The sequence below is a fragment of the Rhinolophus sinicus genome, linkage group LG03 (assembly GCF_036562045.2).
Source record: "Rhinolophus sinicus isolate RSC01 linkage group LG03, ASM3656204v1, whole genome shotgun sequence".
Taxonomy (NCBI): Eukaryota; Metazoa; Chordata; class Mammalia; order Chiroptera; family Rhinolophidae; genus Rhinolophus; species Rhinolophus sinicus.
The window spans coordinates 192,943,971-192,963,583 of record NC_133753.1 but is presented as its reverse complement, the minus strand read 5'-3'; the positions used below and the strand labels follow the sequence as shown (position 1 = coordinate 192,963,583).

Genomic DNA, 19,613 nt, shown 5'->3' with positions numbered 1-19,613 from the left:
AAGACCTGACTAATGGTCACGCATCAGGACCTCTGGCCGGCTAAAGGTAACATCTTGACCTAAGTTAGGATTCAGTTCTTGAGTCCCAAGGTGGAACGACGCCTGGCTACTTTACCATGAGACCAGACAGAGGGACTCCAGAAAAGACCTCAGAACTGTCCTCAAGACCTGAAGAAAATATTCATTACCCTTACCTCACCTCTGACCAATCAGCTCCTGACACGAACCCGAACCCCTAACCATGGTGTCCTGTGATTTTTGCTCTATGTAACCTGTAACCTACACGCCATCGGGGAGCCAGGTCTTTGAGCACTACCTCTCCTGTGTCTGGGTTTGGTGTCAATCCCTAAATAAACTTTTCTTTGCTGCAAACTCCTGTTTGTATCTTATTTGGCTTTGATGCGTACAGGCAAAGGAATTCCTGTGGTTTGGTAGCAGCGTCTTTCTACCTTTGGTGGTGTGTCTTTTTAAAAAAATTCCTGAAGATCTAAATACTTGGAAGTGTAAGTGGCTAAAGAAAGTTCAGGTTCCTGCTCTGTGCTTGAACTTGTATAAATTGACAGATGGGGCCTGGTCCAGCAGGCCATGCCTTCTCTTTTCTTTAACAGGGATTTGTCGGGATTTGTCCAGCATTAACCAAGATGGTGACACACCCTCTTAGATGCTGGGGATTAAAAGACCCTAATAAGGCATGGTCCTGGTAGTTGGTGAACTCTCAGGTTATAAGAAGGAAGATAGTTTTGCAAAAAATTATTGGAAAACGGTAATAAGAGCTATTATAGGGGAATGAACAAAGGGGCAGTGATGAAGGGACAGCGGTGCCTTGTACTGGTGTAGGAGACCAGGGTCATGTAGAAGCCTTTGGTTGAGTAGGTCTTTTAATAGCTTTTCACATCACATATAATTCCCTAAATTTGCCTTAAAATTCCAACCACTTTTTTTTTTTCCCCCAAGTCAAGTTGTTGTCCTTTCAAACTAAGTTGTGGAGGGTGCTGCTCAGCTTCAAGTTGTTGTTCTTTCAGTCTTAGTTGTGGAGGGCACAGCTCAGCTCCAGGTCCAGTTGCCGTTGCTAGTTGTAGGGGGCGCTGCCCACCATCCCTTGCGAGAGTCGAGGAATTGATCCGGCAATCTTGTGGTTGAGAGCCCACTGGCCCATGTGGGAATCGAACCTGCAGCCTTCGGAGTTAGGAGCATGGAGCTCTAACCGCCTGAGCCACCGGGCGGGCCCCCAACCACTTTTATTAAGATGAGGACCCAAGGGTTTTGTCCTTGAAGTAAACATGGCTTCTCTCGACCCCATTACTGTGAATTCCTGTCAAGAGCTGGACAAAGGCAGAAGAATTGGCAGTTAGGTGCACACATGCATATACTTTTTCCAAATATTTAACCACAAAGGCAGAAATCCTGCCTAAAAGAAAATGAAGTTCTTAAATGGTTACACCAGCTGCTGTCAACTGAATTGAGTTAGGGCCAAACAACAGCTAATCTCTTTAATAGGGAGATCCAAAAATACACACAGAGACTTTTCTTTGTATTTCTAAGCGGATCAGAAAGGTAACCTAACTACTAGCAGTTCTGTAGATTGATCTCAGGGTACTCTAGAATGCTTCCACTTTTTGCAGTCAACTCAGGGAAATTTGCAGAAACTCCAAGCCAAATAAGTTTGGTTTATTTAAAATGTTTTTAAAAAACCTGTGACTAAGAGACGTCCCATCCCCCACTCGCTTCTAATTTTTCACATAGGGATCAGAGTTGCTGGAGGGGCCTGCTGCAAATCTGAGGGGACTGAGCTTCTCCAAACTCCATCCAAGAAAATAATTCTCTGAGAGGAAGTGGAAGTGAGAAAGTAGAGCATCTCAGCCTTCATGACGCCAAGCCTAGGGTCTCCTTCCTGGGCCCCAGACCCACTCACTGTCCAGGCCCCGCCCCCAGGTTTTTTTCTTTTCTTTTTTTTTTTTTGGACACCAACCTAGGCACTGGCCTGTTTTCTTTTATCTGTGGCCGTCACTCAGTCCAGACCTGAAGAAAGCAAGATTCAAGCCTGCCTGGGGTGGTCTTCCGAAGCCACCAAAGGCAAGCACACAGATTTTATTCTCCTGTTAACGAACTTTATTGCCACTATTCACGGGACAACAGGGTTAACAAAATGGATAAAAGTGCTCAGTTTTTTCTTCTCCATTTGCAAACACTCTCTCTATATTCTGGCCGTGCAGCACTCAACACAGGCAGCATAACTAATGTGTTTTCTTCATTTGGTCTTTTAGTACCGTCAAGGTGAATGGATACTTTACTTTTAATAATAATGAAAGTTAACACTTATTGGGTGCTAAATTCCAGACAACAAACAAAGGTTTAAAATCACTCTCCCATTCAATGCTCATCCAGCCTGGAGGTGGGACCCCAGTTATTTTGTAAACAGTGGGTGGGTTTGTCCCACCCTTAGGTAACCCCCTCCCACTTTGCATTCCAAACAAAGTTTGGGGATGGTGGCCACTACAGGGACCTTCCCTTTGCAGTCTTTAAACACTGTAATTTTGAAAGATCTTCCTATTGTAGGTATTACAGTTAGGCAGCCTGTTTGAGAAATATAACTGAAGTAGTAGATTTTTTTTAATGGCCCAAAGACAATTTTTTCAACTAAATCAACAAATTGTGTAATTGATGTATATGAGACTTTAAGAAGTCATAAATTAAAATAGTTCACTGGAGCTAAAAATTCTTGGATAAAATACAATTTTCCAAAATGTTATTGATTTTAAAAGTCATCCTGAGTGCATTGGCAATTTCGATAAGCTACTTTCTCCTTCCTATGTAGATTTTGTACACATAATAAATAAAAGTGGACTTCACTAAAAAATACATATGCTTAATTGTGTGTTATTTGAGCAATGTTAAAAATTGCTTGTCTTTGTGGTTAATACGGAGGGTGGGTCAGGGGGTGGCCAGATCCAGGTGTGAACTGCCTGGCCTCTACAGCTGAGGTGGTGTCACCAGGTGCATTTCTAAAGGAGGAAAATGATCAGCTTGGGTCTGGAGTCTGACACTCACACACCACTACCTCTTATTTGGTGTGGAATGTTCCAAAAGCTTATCTTTAAAGGGAAAAGCACTGGAGTGCCATTGGGACTCACATTTCTAACAAGGAAAGGAGGAAGTGGTGTGCTCTGAAGACAAAGCCTGAATTCCGTTGCTTGGTGACCGGGCAGACGAGGACCGAGGGAGAGGGCCGGGCTCCACGCTAGCGCTGCAGCAGCCTTCGGAAGGACCCGGGGCCCCATCCACCCGGACCGGTCACAGCCCGCTGAGCTTCTTACTTTAATACCACAGAGCCACTAGCAAGCCCGACCTTGCCACAGGAGTGAGGAGGCTTCAACTGGTAAATCCCCTGCTTCATTTAACAAGCCTCTGGAAATGCTAAAACAGCTGTCAGCGTGAAAAGGGGAAATTCCCGGTGGGAATTTATGTAAATGTGGCCAGTTACAGAAAAAAGTATAAAATGCAACCCATGATTTGGGGTATTTTTGGCTGCGGAAAGAAAGCCCCCAGTGCAGAAGGAAGCCAGTGAGCTCAAGTTCACGTTTAGCTCTGGGTGCGCTCAGGCATGGACGTGTCCTCCAGGTGCTGCGGCCGCGTTTCTGGGCCAGCACGAAGGACACTGAAGGCCCTGGTGACCACCAGGGCGGGCTGGCCCAGCGCCTCCTATCACAGGGGCTCAAGAGGCCTCACAGCTCACACCTCTCTCTCCTCACCTCCCATCCATCTCGAGTATTTTTGACCGTGTTCCCCTCCTGCCCAGACCTGGGGTCCTCAAGCTCGTGGCTGCGTCTGCCCGTTTTGTTCACCTTTGGGCTCCGACGGCTGGCGGCTGGTGGGCACGTTGTCAGGAGCGGTGGAAAAAAGGGAAGGAAAAGAAAGAAAGAGGACAAAGAGGGAGGTGCTTCCCCTGTAGTCTCCGCATCACCCCTGAACCCACGATGCTACCTGTCAAAGATGCAGCACCCCCAATCCAGGCTCGGGGTGCGTCCTCACCACTGCGTCCCCATGCACAGCCTTCCCACAAGGATTTAGCCCACGGTTCACCTTCTTCCCGGAGGTTAGGTGCTCCCCGCGGCAAATCCTCATCCCCAGCCCCGGGATAGACCGGTAGAGGCCAAGCTCCAGCTCGGAGGGCGCTGAGAGTGGACCGCGGCGGTCGCCTGCGGCCTTGCTCTCTGCATTTGGCAGCCAGCCGCGGAGTCAGCGCCCTGTGGAAGCCTCACCGGGTTAATCTGCCTCAACTGTGTTTCCCGCACGGTGACTTTGGCTAGGGGTCGGGGAGGGGAAACCCTTCAACGCTCTGGCCTGGAGCAGCCTTTTCCCACCCAAACATCCCCTCTTGAGCCTCCGGGACGCCTTCCCCGCGTCGGTCTTTCAGGAGCACTATGCAAGCCACAGGTGGCCTGGCTTCTGCTTAGTCTGGGGAGTGCGGATTCTCCCCTCGGAGTTGGAACTTGGCATCCCGGAGTTCCCAGCTCCCAACCAAACGTCCGCAGCGCCGCCTGGGTCCCGGACCCCCACGGTGGACCACACCTCCCTCCGTGCCCAGTGCACCCCGGGATTCTCCAGTATGTATGTATGTATATATGTATGTATTATTTTGCTTCCCCTCCTTTTTTTGCTTTCTCTCTTTTCCCCACCCTTTTCTCTCTGTCTCTTTTTTTGGTTTAGAGATTTTCTGGTCTTAAGCCTGGAGTGGAGCTAGCCCTGGAGCCCAGACTTCTGGGGAGGTGACAAATGGGTTCGGTGCCACCGACGCCGAGAAACTCCCCCGCCCCCGCTCGCAGGCCACACGCCCTGTGCAGCCAGCGCCGGGCCTCCAGGGTTTGGATGTTCCGGACGCGCTACGCGGGCTCAGCCTGCGGCGTCCCTCGACCTCCACCTTCGTCCTAATCTTGGTGGCCGCCAGAGGGGAGGGCGGGGCCACCTGCCGCCCGCGACACTGACGTTCGGCTTCTTACAGCTTCTAGCTCTCCCGCGCGAGCACTTCTCGGCTTCCGGGCAAAGCAGCCGGGCGCATTGTCCGCGCGGTGCCTAGAAGCCCCGGCTACGTTTTTAACTTTTGCCAGGAACGGGACGCGGGGCAGGGGACGTGGCGCTGGCACCTCCCCCTGCGCAGCCGCCCCGCCCGCTTCTCCGCCGGGTCTCCGCCCGCGCCCGCCGGCGCCCGCCCGCCTCCCGCCCGCCGCGCTCGGAAAGCCCCCGCGGCTCCTCCCACCCACGAGGGGCTCTCTCAATCCTCCAGTGACTTTAGTTCTCTAGCTCAGCCGCCTGGCGCTCGTTTCCGCGGGCCTGGAGCGCGCAGAGCACGGCCTTTCTGGGGCCGCAGGGGACAAGGGACGGTGACCCTTGTGCGCTCCCCACGTCCGAGTCTCCCGGCCCGCCAGCATGGTGCTGCTGGCGGGGCCCGGGCCGGAGAGCGGCGGGGCGCTCTGCGTGTCTCCGCAGCCTACATCCTCACCTCGGGACGCGCAGGCCGGGGAAGACCCCGCTGAGTATGAAGAGTACGAGGACTTCTCGCGTCTGCCCGACACCAGCAGTTACGCCTCGGATGACTCCTTCTACCCTCCTGTAAGCGAAGAGGAGTACGGCGCCGTAACCGCCTTGAGCGTCCGGGAGGGAGTCCCGGAGGACGTCCCCGAGGCGGCGACCCTCCTGCGCGCCGCCTGCTCGAACGACGTGGGCCTGCTGAAGGCGCTGGTGCGGAGGGGACCGCGCGTCGAGGAGGTGCGGGAGACGGATCCCAACGGCCGGGTAAGCCTGCAACCCCATGGGGTTCGGGTCCTCTCTGCCTGTCCTCCCATTCCCCGCGCCACGCCAGGCCACGCGGATCCCGACACTCTCCAGGTCCCGCGGTGACTTTGCTACTGCAAAGAGAGGCTTTTCCTCGCTCTTGGGCGTGAGGCGCGCGTGGAGCCTTGAGTGGCTTCCCCGTCCCAGGCTGGGGGAGGGGTTTGATTTGTCGGAGGTCACAGTCCCCGGGAGAAGCCCATCGTTCCGCGTCCTCACAGCGTCCTCTTCTCGTCCTTCCGCTCCCCACCCCGGTCCTCTGGTCCCTGAATCTCCTCTGGGGCCGGCTGGAAGCCTCTGGGTTGGAAACCTCTCGTTGGGTGTCTTCAACCTGGGCCCCCTCTGACTGTTATCTTCCTCGCCTGCAGGGGACAACCCCTTTCTCCCAGAGCCCCAATTGCCCCCCTCAGACCCTCGCGCTATCCTTTCCGTTACACCTCCCGGCGTGGGTTGGCTCTTGGCCTGACCAGGGTTCGGGGTACCTCCCAGATGGTCTGCTTACCACCCCCTACCCCACGCCCGGCTGTGCCTGGTGACCCGTGCGGTGACCAGCCAGCGTGATCTCCCACTGATGTCCCCACAGTCACCGCCGCGACCCAGTGCCACTGCCCTCCCTCGCTCTGGCCTGGGGAACCCAGCGGAGGGGTGGACACCCTCCCGGTAGGGCAGGTGGGGTGAGGAAAGGCACAGCAAAGAACATTTAGAAAAGGAAAGAAAAAGTTGGCTTGTAAAGACTTGAGATGGGCTGGCTCACCAAAAACAACCCACCAAGCACTTGGAGGGAAAAACCACAAGTGACCACTGTGATCAAGTGCTGGGTAGTCTGTGCTGTGTGGACAAGTAGCGGTCTCACCTGATTGTGACATTCCCCAGGTCCCTAGGGATCTGCGGCCTCAGCCCAGCACAAATCAGGAGTGCAAACGCTTTTACTTGGAAACTTGTGTGACCCTGTGCTTTTGGTTTATCAGGGCCCAGTAGTTTGTCTCTGACTGGTCTGCGCTGGACTTAAACGTGCAGGAGCTGGGAGTGTCACGCCTGTGTCTAACTTGACATCGCATTTGAATTTGGGGAAGGGCCAGTGCTTGTTGTAATGTGTCAGGCAATGCTGGCCCTGAGTCCCTTAGGACTAAGAGAGCCAACGTGGGACCCTCATGGGCGGCATCACCTTAGTCTTGTTGGGTGGTAGTGACTGCTCACACCCCTGCCCTCCTCTGGCCTTGCTGGGGTAATGGGTTTTGAGCTTCCTGAGGCACTAGGGGCTGTTTCTCCAGGTGTACTTTCACTTTTTCTAGGTGAGTTTTCTCGCACAGATATTTATATCAGAGACCTCTTTTTCCTGAATTCCACAGGGATCTGGAAGAACACGGGTGGCATAGGTGTCTCCTGAGTCCTGGGCAGCCCTAGGTATCCAATGGGCTGGGATGGGCACAGGCAGGGCCTCGCTTGCTGAGCCCCCATACTGAGGCTCCACTGGGCTCAGATTTGTTATTTCCATTGGGGATAAAAATTCAAAAGTTTGAGAACAGTTGCATCGGAGCCAACTGAGAACAATGGGACCCATCCCCAGGGGGCTTGGGCCTGACACACTGGGTGCTGGGTGCTTTTGAAAGCCCCTCCCTTAGCATAGTTAGGGGAGGGCAATGGAAAGGGGATGCTGGCCCCAGCCTCTTAGTGGCTCTCTGCCTCAGTTTTCTCATTGTAAAGTGAGGGCTAAGGACAGCTCATACCTCTGGGGACTGTGAGCATGAGATGCCCTGTCACACAGCACTCTGACATGGCCCTTGTTTCCTTTGCCATCTTGTCCTGTTTCTCACTCTCCTGCCTTCTCCTTGCTTGGAAAAGTGCATCCTCCAGCTTTTTTTTTCCCTTCTGCCAGGCAAAGCTATTTTTCTATCTGCTTTTCCTTTTGATTGAGAGCCTCCCTTTGTTTCTCTGCTTTAAGTCTCCTCCTCTCTGCTTCCCACCAAATGGTGATGGAGAAATGGCACATGGGCTGCAAACCGGAAGACCCCTGGGCTCTTTCATCTTCTGATCAGAAGGAGCAAGTCCTGTGTTCTGTGCTCTGAGGAGGGAAGGCGAGAGCTTCTGTTCTTCCCATGACTTCTAGATGCTATTGATCAAACGGTCTCTGTGTTCCTGGAAAACAGAAAGAATATAATGTCCCAATGTGCAAATGCACAACCCCGTGGCAAGTGTAGTGTAGTGAGTCACTGTATAGTGTTCTTTGCAGACCTACTGTGTGCAAGGAACTGGTTAGGGACTCTAGGAGATCAAAGATGAACCGAACAGTCTCTTCCTTGGAGAGTCTTAACCTTTAAGTAGGTTGGTACAAAAGGAATTGTGGTTTAAGAGGTTAATAATTGCAAAAACCGCAGTTACTTTTGCATCAGCCTAATAAGGTAGTTGAGACGAGAACTCAGCGATAATGCCTGGTGCTGATGGCCAGAAGTGGGCTGTCAGGAGCTATGTGGGGTAAGTGTCTTGGATGTAGGGAGCTGAGGACAGTCCTGGATGCCCCAGGAGGGGAGACTTTTGGAGGTGGTGGCAGGAGAACATTCTAGTCAGGCAGACGGAGCCAAGAGAGCAATGGCAGGTACAGTGTGGTTGGTCGTGGCATGGCACAGGGGCGAATGTGGGAGCTAAAGCCAGGGAGGCTGACCTGGGCCTTCAGGAGTAGCTGGCTAAAAAATAGGAAATTGGGAATCAAACTGGTTTCAGCTTGTCCACTTTGGGGCCACACGACTCGCTCACTGCCTTACCTTAGGGGCACCTTCTCTGGGAGGCCTTTCTTCCTACTTTGCCTATGCCAGCAGCACCCGGAGCTGAGTAAGGGCCATCCAGGGGTTCAGGGATTGAGGATGGTTATTTGAGAGAGTAGGTAACGTTTGAATAAAGATGTAGAGAAGGTATGGGGTGGGGGGGAGCACTCCCGGCAGAGGGAACAGCAAGTACAGAGGCCCTGAGGCAAGAGCCCTTTGGGCCTGGTCTACATGCTCATTAAAATTACCGTGTTTCCCCAAATATAAGACCTGGCCGGACCATCAGCTCTAATGTGTCTTTTGTAGCAAAAATTAATATAAGACTCGGTCTTATTTTACTACAAAATAAGTATTTTACTACAAGTAAAATAAGATCGGGTCTTATATACTGTACTATACTATACTATAATATAATACTGGGTATAATATAATATAATATAATATAATATTATGTAATATAATACCAGGTATGATACAATATAATATAATATAATATAATACCGGGTATAATATAATATAATATAATATTGGGTCTTATATTAATTTTTGCTCCAGAAGACGCATTAGTGCTGATGGTCTGGCTAGGTCTGGTTTTCAGGGAAACATGGTAGAGGCAGTTAAAAACCTCCCAGAAAACCCTAGAGCTTTGGTTGGAGTAGAGGGGTAATTGCATTAACTGCGGAATGAACAGCTCACAGTTGCAGCCCCCAGTCAGCTTCTTACAGTGTAGAAGAGAAATGTGAAGGCTTTGAAAAGTTTTCTGGGCTGTGTTTGTTGAGCTTCTGGTCTCTGGTCAGTTAAGAAGGGAGTTCTGTCCGAGCTGACAGATGCTTGATTGGGTTGGAGTAACGAAGGATCAACGTGGTTTGTTTAAGAAAATTTGTTCTTTCCTGGTTCCTGAGATTGGTAGAATACTGGCTGCAGCTCAACGCACAATTTTCCTTCTAAAATATTTATTGTTCTAAAAGGATTACATAATTTAATATGCATCATGTAAATATTTGTCAAATAATTCTCCAGTAACATTCAAAGTGTGCTCTTGCTGTCTTTCAGATTTATGTTCCCTTTGACCCAGGGACAGTGAAAGCTGCCGTATTCTTGTTCTAATTCTTCTGCTTAAGGTGGCTCTGGAGACAGACCTCAATGAAAGGAAGTGTTTGTGCTGTCTTCATTGTTACAGGGCAGTCTGAGTGTCAGACAGCTCTTGAACCCAATAGGCCCAATTATGCTAAATTTAAAGTGCTGCATTTTTTTCTTGATGTAATTCTTCTGATGCCTGTTAAATTCCAGAGCCTCTGATGAAATTTTTCAGAGGCCACTCCACCCATTTTTTTCTATTGGCTCAGCAAAGCCCATCGCATACCCAGTATGGGGTGTCTGTGTCGGGTTGGTCTTCCTTGATTCTTGAGGGACTTAAGTGTTTTTTATTTTTTTTATTATGTAAATATATATGTATAATATGTGCATTTCTTTTTATGTGGGAGATATTAACTTATTCTGTACATGTGATTTGTGTACTTTAAAAAAACAACATTATATTATTATTATTATTATTTTTTAAGTCAAGTTGTTGTCCTTTCAATCTTAGTTGTGGAGGGTGCTGTTCAGCTTCAAGTTGTTGTTCTTTCAGTCTTAGTTGTGGAGGGCACAGCTCAACTCCAGGTCCAGTTGCCAGTTGCTAGTTGCTAGTTGCTAGTTGCAGGGGGCACAGCGCACCATCCCTTGCGGGACTCGAGGAATTGAACTGGCAACCTTGTGGTTGAGAGCCCACTGGCCCATGTGGGAATCGAACCGGCAGCCTTCGGAGTTAGGAGCACGGCGCTCTAACCACCTGAGCCACCGGGCCTGCCCCACTTAAGTGATTTTTAGACTTGTAGTGGTGATCAGGACCTTCATCTTGACATGTACATGAGAAATTTTGTGGTTGGTTTTTTGAAGGCCACACAAGATGCATCAACTTTGGAATCACCTTCCCCTAAAATGAGAACCAAGTTGTGTGCAGTTCACAGCTCGCCTTTCCGAATTGACCAGGCCTCGGTATTCGTGGCCGGTATGTGTGTAGCATGGTCTAGTTAGTGAGCACAGAAAGTGAATTCTGGCCTCACTCCTTCCCACATGTAAGTTGAGGGCCATCAAGCCCAGGGAAAATGGGGGAGAAGGGAGAACGAGCCGATTAGACTGGGGGCCCACAGGGCTGGAGCAGAGAAGGTGTCAGCTAAAGTGAGCCTCGGCAGGCCTGGGCTTGTGGTGGACAGCCGCTGCCTCTTCCACCTTCACTGAGCATGGCGGGGGCGCTCTCTGCCCAGTAGCAGTTGAAAGGCTGATGTGGTGGTTTTTTTTTTTTTAAAGGACTTAATTGTTTTTAGAGCAGTTTTAGACTCACAGCAAAATTGAGGAGAAGGTACAGAGATTTCCCGTATACCCTGGCCCCCACACATACAGAGCTGCCCCATTATCAATGGCCCCCTCCAGAGTGGGACATCTGTTACAAATGATGAACCTACATTGACACATAGTCACCCAAAATCCATAGTTCACGTGGTGGTTTATTCTCGGTGGTGTGCATTCCATGGTTTGGGCAAATGCATAATGACATGTATCCAGCATTATATCCTAAAAAGTACCCCATGTGTTTACACACAAGTAAATCAGTTACCTGTGGCCACAGCAATGCCGCATAACAAATAACTATGAAACCTCACGCATGTATACAACAGTACACGTTTTGCTAAGGGTGGCCCACCTCAGCTGATCTTGCTGGTTTTGCCTTCACCTGGGGTCGGCCACAGATGGCAGGGAGGGCCAGGAAAGTCTTGGCTGGGTGACTGCTTCGTGTGGTCTCATCCTCCAGGAAGCTGGCCTGGGCTTATTCTCCATGGCAGGCGCAGGGTTCCAAGACAGCAAGCAGAGCCACTAAGGTTTAATGTCACTTGCTGAAGCCAAGTGACAAGGCCAAGCCCAGATTTAGCCTCTTACGTATGAATTTGCTTTTGTTTGTGTAGCATGTTATTCACTAACCTGAGGTGTTTCTTAGTTTATTTTAAATTTATTTGTATTAAGGAAGATTTCAGATTAGTACCCAACTAGAGGATACCAAGATCCTTCATGTCCTACCCATCCGGCATCAACAAGCATCACCTCCTGAGGGCCTGTTTTAATTATGATGGGAAGGGTTACCTTTCACGCTGTTTTTGTGTGTTTGTGTGGACGAAGGTTTCAGAAGTTTAGAAGGACCACCGTCACGAGATTTTGGAGCTGGAAGGGATTATTGGCCCCCATCATTTTGTAGTTGAAGAAAGGAAAGTGGGGCTCAGAGAAGAGGGTACCTACAGGCGACAGGAGCGCTGGGTTCTAGAAGGACCCCAGAGCTGCTCGTGATGCCCGTTTAAACCCCCATGGGTCTCTCCAAGGGGCTTCTGAGCTTTCCACCTTTGCCTCCTGGCTGCTCCTGAGAAACGGGCCAGCTAGAAATTTGGTGGGTGGTTGGGTGATTTTGAACATGCGATTTCCATCCTGTACTTGTGAAGAAAGACTAAGGGAGAGGTGTTATACAAATCTAAAATAATAGGGTATATGAACTCTTTTGGGATCTCATTGATTCATCTACAACTCTTATCAATATAATAAGCAAGCTATTACTCAGAACCATTTTGAATGACAAGTTCTGGTAGATACGGTTACAATATAGGAAAAGCTGTATTATTTAGCTAATTATAAGTTACTAAAATTCAAGCTCTCCTATCAGACCCTTAGGTCAGTAATTTTTGAATGGTTGTAGGAGTATTCAGATTTTCTCTTTCTTCCTGAGTCTGTTATGGTAACTTTCATTTTTCTAGGAAATTGCCATGTTTCCTAATTTTTAAAGGTTCATAGTATGACTTTTTTTAGAGTTCTCTTTTTAATCTCTCCTATAACTGTATTATATCCTGTTTTTCTATATCTTTCAACTTGTGCAGTTTCTCTTTTGTGACAAATATTGTCAAAAATATCTATTTTATTAGCCTTTTCACAGAATCAACCATTGCGCTAGATCTTTCTTCACTATGTCATCAATTTCTCCTTTTCTTTTTATTATTCCTTCAGGTTAAATTCTACCTATAACTTTCTCTCAAAGAATCACTTTGGCTTTTCCCGCAAATTTTGGTAGATAGTATTTTATTATTGTTCTGTTCTCATTTACATTATGATTTCCTCTGTTTTTTGACTTAGAAGTTATTTAGAATTGTGTTTAAATTTTTTAATATATATTTTAAAGCTTTATTAAAAGGTTTAAAATATTATAAAGCTTTCGATTTTATTTTAATATTATAAATTATAAAGCTTTTATAATTATTTAACCTAATTCAGAGAATACGGTCTGTATGATACTTCTTTGAAATGTCCTGATGAGACTGGCTTTACAGCCTGTTGGACCAGTGATTCTAAATCATAACCACGTGACATTCTATGGTTTCTCCAAATTAAGTCAAAACAGTTACATATGTAAAACAATATGTGCTTCCCTTTAATTAAAAGAAATAAGGATGTAAAGAAGTTGTTAAAATATGTGAACAAAGAAAACGTTTCATTGAAGACAATTGGGAAGTATTATACTCCATTTAGACAGTCTGGTAGACTGATGGTGTGTGTGTGTGTGTGTGTGTGTGTGAGAGAGAGAGAGAGAGAGAGAGAGAGAGAGAGAGATCAGCTTTTAGGATGAAGCAGGATGTTAAGAACCCTTGATGTCATTCAGTGAGTATATACATAAAAGAATTTGGAAGAGACTGTTTTTAAATGGTGTTCCTGAATTTGAAAGACATTGAAGGTGGATTTCACTTATTTCTGCTAAGTCAGAAATAAGGAAATTAGGGTAGACGTGAAATCCCAAGTGATTTGGTGGCAAAATTGGATTGGAGTGGTGGGATTTGGGAGCAATTTCAAAGTAACGTAAAAACAAACGTGTGCTTCTGGAGGCATATAGACGTCAGCTCTGAATGAGTTCAGATCCCAGGTAGGCATGTGATGGGGTGGGGCGTCTCCTCTGGCTTCTGTTTCTGAGGTTTAACTGGCTTGAACGAGACCACACCTAGCGAGGGAGGCACAGGTAGGAGGTGTGGAGGTGAGGCCCAGGAAGAGGCAGGAACTGTGCTCATGCGAGGTGCCCAGTAAAGGGTGTTAAATAATCTTATAGTAGCACATTTTCTGAGACAAGGCAGGGCGCATGAAGTTGGTTTAAAAATAAAGGAAGATGGAAATTAGGCTGAGTGGGAAAAGTCCATCTCAGCGGATTATATGCTGTATGATTCCTTTTATGTAACATTCTTGAAATGATGCAGTTGTAGAGACGGAGAACAGATTAGAGGTGGCCTGGGTTAGGGGTTTGGGGTGAGGACATGTGGTGCTACTGTGACAGGGTAGCAGGAAGGAGGGGGCCCTTCGATGGCACAGTCCTGCATCTAGAATGTGGTGGTGGTTACAGGGAGCTACACGTGGGCTAAAATGGCATAGAACCACACACACGTGTACACACACGTGCTTGTGTGACTGGTGACATCTGAACAAGCTCTGTGGGTTGCAGCCAAGTCCATTTCATGGCGGTGCTCTCGTACTGTAATTAATTAGGCAAGATTGACGTTGGGGAGGATGGCAGAAGAGGGCAACTTCCTGTGGGCCTATCCCTAGTTCAAAATCAAAAGTTTAATAAAAATGAAGGAAAGCAACCCTTAAAAATGGTTAAGATGATAAATTGTATGTTGTGTGTATTTTACCACACACACACACACACACACACACACAAATGAAAAATAATGGAGGAAGACATGCGTTACCTTTTTATCTGTAGCCTTTCCACTTTTGGAAACTAAAGCAGGGTCAGACCTGGTGAATCGGTAGGACTGGGACCCACCGGGAATATTGGCTGTTTGAACCATTGCTACTGAAGTCGTAACAAAGGGACCCCGTGGTGCAATGCTGGCATCACCTGGGGGCTTTTCCCAAATGCGGGGACCCAGCCTCCTCCCTAGATCCATCGACTGGACCAGAATCAGCACTTTACTCAGGTCTTGAGGTGATTGGCATGTACACTTGTTTGAAGAGCTCCAGAACCTTTCTTAGAATAGAAAACAGGTTTGGTGGCCAAAGATAGAAGGCTCAGGTTGGTTGCATGAGCCTAGACGAGTGCCCTGGTCTTTTGATTCGTAGCTTCTCCTGGCTCTCCCACTCACATCAGGGAGAGTCACTGCGTATCTCTTTGTTCTACACCTTCCAGCTTTTGTATTTGAAAAGAGGATGGACCAGAGTCATGTGCTAAAAATAGTGACATAGCTCCCGGGCTCTGAGTTAGGTTTTTCCTTTGGTGTTAGGTAATGGGTGAGTTTCCAGGAAATTAAATCCATTTACAGTAGCAACAGGCGACGGCTGGACGCTGGCTGAGGAGACTCTGAGGCCAGTTGCTGCACGTGGGTTCTGTTTGTTACTGGGAAACGCATCTCCCTCCTCTGAGCTACATGCCTCCGAGGATCCAGATGGCTGGGGGAACTGTTTCATCCACCATGAAAAGGGACATGAGAGGCTCCGTGGAGCAGGGGGCGGGGCTGCTCTGGTGCGTCTTGTCTCTTGCACATCGTCCTCTGTTGAAGGGTCGGTTGGAACAGGCCACCTCCGCGGTCCCCAGGCTCAACTCCATGGGCTATGATGGGAGACGAGGCCTTTTCCGCAGGCATGTATTGGCCCTATCGGGGGAACTGCTCAGTCTGCCCTGCTCAGGACTTTCCCATTTTGGCACTGAGACTCCCACATCCTGGGAAATCCCTGTGGCCCCCAACAAACTGGATGGTTGGTTGCCCTTCCTGTGAAGGCGACCTTTGTGTTGGGAACCACATACCAAATGTCACCTAACTGAGGCTGAAAGACCCACAGACCACGGAATTCCTCCTTTAGCAGAACCTGGAACCCCTACTTTTGAGGAAAGCTGTTAAGTTGTTCTATTGGGGAGCATATCCACCCGGACAGAGCATTTGCCTAAACTTGGATGCTTAGACTAGACTAGGCTCTTTTATCACATGAGAGAGTCGCCACCCAGGCAGACTCAGGACAGATGCATCTTGGGGGGTGGCTTTTGGGAGACAGAGGAGCCCCTGATCAGGGAGGCCCCATGGGGGTAGGGCCCATGAGGGGAGGGCCGGCAGTGCGGGCTTAAGTTTCCACTGTCATATGTGAAAAGAAGGATAAATACATTTCTCTAAAAAAATTCAGTTACTCAAAATGCACCAGAGAAGCTGTGGATTTGTTTTTAATAGAAATCATTAACATTTTTCCTTTGGTGTAAACAAATCTAAATCCATTGGGTTGCTTTAGAATAAGACACAAGTGTACTGAGTTAAGTTAAAAAACAATAACACCTTATCTCATTTGTTACAGGCAGTGACTTACAATGACTCTATTGGATCCAAAAATACTTGATACTGTCAACTTAAAAATATTTCCTAATGCGTATTCAATGGAAGGGACTTTGAAAATAACTAAAAACATATCAACATTTTGTTTGCGTCTGGCAAGTTCTATCTATCAATTTGCAAATGGCTTGATTTCAACATAAGAGAGTTTAGCAAGTACATGGAGGCCATGTTTCCTTATCAATAACATGGTACTTTAGAAAAATGTCTCTGTAAAAAGAAAAAAGGCTCCCCTTCCCCCTCAAAGGAATGGATATTCCTGAGTGTCTGCTGTTAAAACATGTCTTCGTCCCTTCAGGCGGTTATGACAGGCAGCTATAAGCGGGTGGCTTATAAACAACAGACGTGTATTACTTATAGTGCTGGAAGTCTAAACTCAGGCGCTGGCAGATATGTTATCTGCTGAGGGCAGGCTTCCTGGTGCATAGATGGCTGGCTTCGCTCAGTGTCCTCACGTGGCACAGGGCTAAGGGAGTGCTCTGGGGTCTCTTATAAGAACAACGTGAATCCCATTGTGGGGGCTCTACCTTGATGACCAATCACGCCCCTCCCACCTCTAGACACCATCACACTGAAGGTTAGGATTTCAACATAAGACTTTTGGGGGAGACACAAGCATTCAGTCTATAGCAAAACAGTATCAAATGCTGAAGGAATACTAAAAAAAAATTAAAAACTTAACGTATTTTAAATATTTTTCCAGTTGCAGAAGAGGCATGTAATTTTTGAGTATCTGAATAGAACTACGTGTGCATGACTTGAACTCAAAAAATCCCAGGGTCTCTACCTGGAAAATTGGATGGACTCACAGATAAAGAGACAATCTCCATCTCTAAAATATGGAATTCTCCTGTTCTGTGATTTTTAAAAACATGTTTAAATGAATAAAGTTAAATAATTAAAGTTAAGTAGTCATAGGATGCCTAGAAATAGAAAAAAAAATTTTTTTTAAAGAAAGCTAATTTAAGCCTTTAGAATTCTGAGTGATGGGAAATGCCCCAAAATGCAAAATAAAAGGAATTTGAAAGGGAAAGTGAAGAAAAAAATGAATGTTTTAAGAACAGCTGTATTGATATATCATTTACATCCCATACAATCCACCCATTGAAAGTGTAAATTGAATGGCTTTTAACATATGCACAGATGTGCTCAAGCGTCACCAGTCAATTTTAGAACATTTTCGTCACCTCAGAAAGAAACCTTGTGCCCTTCAGCTGTCGCCCCCTGTCGCCCAGCTTCTCCAGCCCTAAGCAACCACTCATTTACTTTCTGTACATTATTTATAACACGATTTTTATGAAAGAAGAACCTAGATCCTTGTAACTTCATGTCAACTTGTCTTGACATTTACTCAATAAATGAATATAACATTCACTTTACCACGACCAAGTGCATGACGTGACTTGCTGGTTCTACCTCCAAGTGTCTTACCATAAATTTCCTATAAATTACATAATGTGATAAACAATTATGTTTTCTAAAAATATGCGAAGCCCCAAGTCTGACCCATTGCACGTTGAGTGCTGGGCCGAGTGGGCTCGTATTCATCTCTACTTGGCACCTGGGAACCCACTCCAGACCTTGAATCTGAAACCCCAGGGTGAGGCCAGCACTCTGTTCCATACACCCTGCAGGGGTTCCGGCCCTGCCCTCCTTTGAGAACCTCTGGTGGACTGCATTTACATCTTCTGGTCACTTTCAGCTCAACCTGGGAGGTTTTCTCTTCTGCCTAGGGTGCCCTGACTTTTTATTTTGAAGAGAAGTTGGAGCCCTCCAGCTTGAAGGTGACCCCTCAGCTACCTACCTGGGTGGGGGGTGGGGAGGGGGGAGGTAGCTGTGTTGAGAGCAGGGCCAAGCTGGTTTTACCCTTGACTGGGTCTCGGGGGTTGGGGGTTTGGGAAGTGCCCAGTAAGAGCTCTTCATGTCTGTATCTCCTGTTGGTTCTGTCTCTCTGGAGAACCCCGAGTCACACATTTCCTTGGGAATATTACCTGCTGGCAAAGCACCCCAGGCCTGTACAGCTGATGTCAGCCCTTGGCCCTGTAGCACTTCCCTGAAGTCAGACTTCCATTCGAGGTCACGTGCAGGATTTTCCCCACTAGCCTCCCAGCATCTGGTACTTCACATGTTTGAAGCACAGCTCATCACCTACCCCAGCCCCCACTACGCATTCCTTCTGTTGTCTCCAGGGCCAGCTCGGTGGTGTACACTCTGTGCAGTCCCAGGTCCCTGTGTTTAAAAGGGCCCAGGCTTTGGCGTGATGCTCTGCTCTTGCTGCCTTGAAATGCATGCTTTTGAACTGGGCACCCTGCGTTTTCATTTTGCATAGGGGCTGCAAATTACACAGCTGGCCCTGGTTGGCCGCAGGCCACTGGTTGCCCATATTTGCAACCCTGGAGTTGGCCCAGCCTTTCTTATCTCCCACATCCGGTTACTTTGCACTTTTCAAGCACTAGATAGTGTCCCGTTGAGGGGCCCTCACTTGTGATTGGGATCTCACTGCCTCTAACTTGGGGTTTAAACAAATGCTGTATTTCCTCTTTGGTTTCCCCCCTGCATCTGGCTACTTTCCAGTCTGTTCTGCTACCACTTTTGCTTTAATTTTTCTATGTGTGGCTTGTGTTACAACAGCTGCATCTTTGCTAACTCTTCCTTGAAGGCCCCCCAAAATAGTGCTCAAAGTACCTGTTTTCCACTGCTTCTCTCTGTGTCACAGTAGCTGGGTGACTTGCTGTCCCCATAGCCTTGGCAGATCCTTATTCTCCCTGGAACACATGCCATCCCCTCTCTCTACTGCAAGACAGTCTCAGATGTCACCTTCCCCATGAACTTCTGCCGTGCCCATCTCTGGATGGCTTCTCCCTGACTCTGGAGTCCCATCCCAGTTTGCAACTTGTTTATGAAATTCCTTTCCTTCTGCTTGGTTTTATAGTGACTGGTCGACATTTTCTCTCTCTCAGAATGATAAGCTCCATGAAAGAAGATGCTCAGATCATTCAGTTTATGTCCTCTTTAGTCTAGCAGAGTTCGTTGCACATAGTAGGTGATTTTATTGTTGAATAAAATTGGGTTGTGTCTTGCTGCCAGTTATGTACTCTTGATTTTAAAAATACTTAAAAATAGTTTTAGGTCTTACATTTAAGTCTTTAATTATTTCGAGTTGATTTTTGTGATTGGTATAAGATGGGGTCCAATTTCATCCTTTTGTGTATGGAGGTACAGCTTTCCCAGCACCATTTTACTGAAGGTGCTATCCTTTCTCTATTGTGTATTCTTGGTGCCTTTGTCTCAAATTAGTTGATGGTATATGCTCGGGTTTATTTCCAGGCTCTCTATTCTGTTCCATTGATCTATGTGGCTGTTTTTGTGTCTATACTGTACTGTTTTGATTACTATAGCTTTGAAATATAATTTGAAACCAGCAAGTATGATGCCATCAACTCGGTTCTTCTTTCTCAAGATTGTTTTGAGTATTTGGTATCTTTTGTGGTTTCATACATGTGTTAGGATTGTTTTTGTCTATTATGAAAAAAGCCATTGGTATTTTGATAGAGGTTGTTCTGAATCTGTGTATCGTTTTGGGTAACAGACATTT

General features: G+C 47.4%; 1 protein-coding gene across 3 annotated transcripts in view; it reads left to right on the top strand.

Moving 5' to 3' along the window:
- Window positions 1–4,051: 4,051 nt before the first annotated feature.
- The window catches only part of ANKRD33B (ankyrin repeat domain 33B), a 67,980-nt gene continuing 52,418 nt past the window's right edge, over window positions 4,052–19,613 (top strand). The window contains exons 1-2 of one of the 3 annotated variants that reach the window (XM_074329075.1): window positions 4,052–4,604; window positions 4,708–5,790. In XM_074329075.1, the coding sequence (XP_074185176.1) occupies window positions 5,425–5,790 (366 nt within the window). In that variant the 5' untranslated portion in view covers window positions 4,052–4,604; window positions 4,708–5,424. Of the gene's footprint in view, window positions 4,613–4,707; window positions 5,791–19,613 lie in introns of all 3 variants that reach the window. The other 2 variants (XM_074329074.1, XM_019746028.2) reach the window with 2 other exon arrangements.